This window comes from Galeopterus variegatus, unplaced genomic scaffold, assembly GCF_000696425.1.
Source record: "Galeopterus variegatus unplaced genomic scaffold, G_variegatus-3.0.2 Scaffold14855, whole genome shotgun sequence".
Lineage (NCBI taxonomy): Eukaryota > Metazoa > Chordata > Mammalia > Dermoptera > Cynocephalidae > Galeopterus > Galeopterus variegatus.
Window position 1 is genome coordinate 1 of NW_007740966.1, and position 704 is coordinate 704.

Genomic DNA, 704 nt, shown 5'->3' on the forward strand with positions numbered 1-704 from the left:
GTGCTGCCGAGATGGCCTTCCTGAGAACTGCACCCTCCCCAGACACCTGGGCTGCTTCCGCAGGTCCTGTCTCGATCTCAGCCCGGCACCTGGTGGGCGCCCAATAAGGATGTGTCGGATGAACAGGCTGGACCCAGAGGCGTCCAGAGACATCACCGTGCAGGCCACCGCTAATCCAGGTGGTGCGCAGACCACCAGTGCTTCGCAGGGACTCTGTGCCCTGCTGTGGGAGTTCCTGGTGGTGGTCTACTCAGGGTTGCATCTCGAATGGGGAGGGGAGGAGACGGAGGAGAGGTGGGCCCAAATAAGAGGGGGTTGCCCAGGTGCTCCAGTCATGAAACTGGTTCTCTAACATCAAATACTGGGTTTTACAGTTACAGATGGTGTAAAGGAAATCCACTGTCCACTGCTCTTGATGTAAGGGGCTGGGGAGGCGCCGGCCTGCAGTGGAGGCAGGAACCTGCAAAGTCTCCTGGCTGACTGCGGGTCAGCAAAGGCACATGGGGTTGGCACCCTACTGGACCCTCAGAGCCACCCCCAGAATGGATGGCACAGATGGACAGATGTCCTGTGGATGTCCCTTATGGCAGAATGGATTCCCAGACCACGTGTCCACTCCCGTGCCGTGGCTCTAGAGACTCAATGTCTCCTTATCTGGAATGTGGACAGTTCCTGGTCTGTCCTGGCCTTTTCTGAGAGTGGCG

General features: G+C 58.4%; 1 protein-coding gene across 1 annotated transcript in view; it reads left to right on the top strand.

The window, feature by feature from the left end:
- Positions 1-109: 109 nt before the first annotated feature.
- Positions 110-704, top strand: part of LOC103582087 (thioredoxin reductase 2, mitochondrial-like) — a gene marked incomplete at its 3' end in the record, with an annotated part of 19405 nt that continues 18810 nt past the window's right edge. Inside the window, exon 1 of the mRNA XM_008563772.1 lies at positions 110-294. Coding sequence (XP_008561994.1) covers positions 110-294 — 185 coding nt within the window. The remainder of the gene's footprint in view (positions 295-704) is intronic.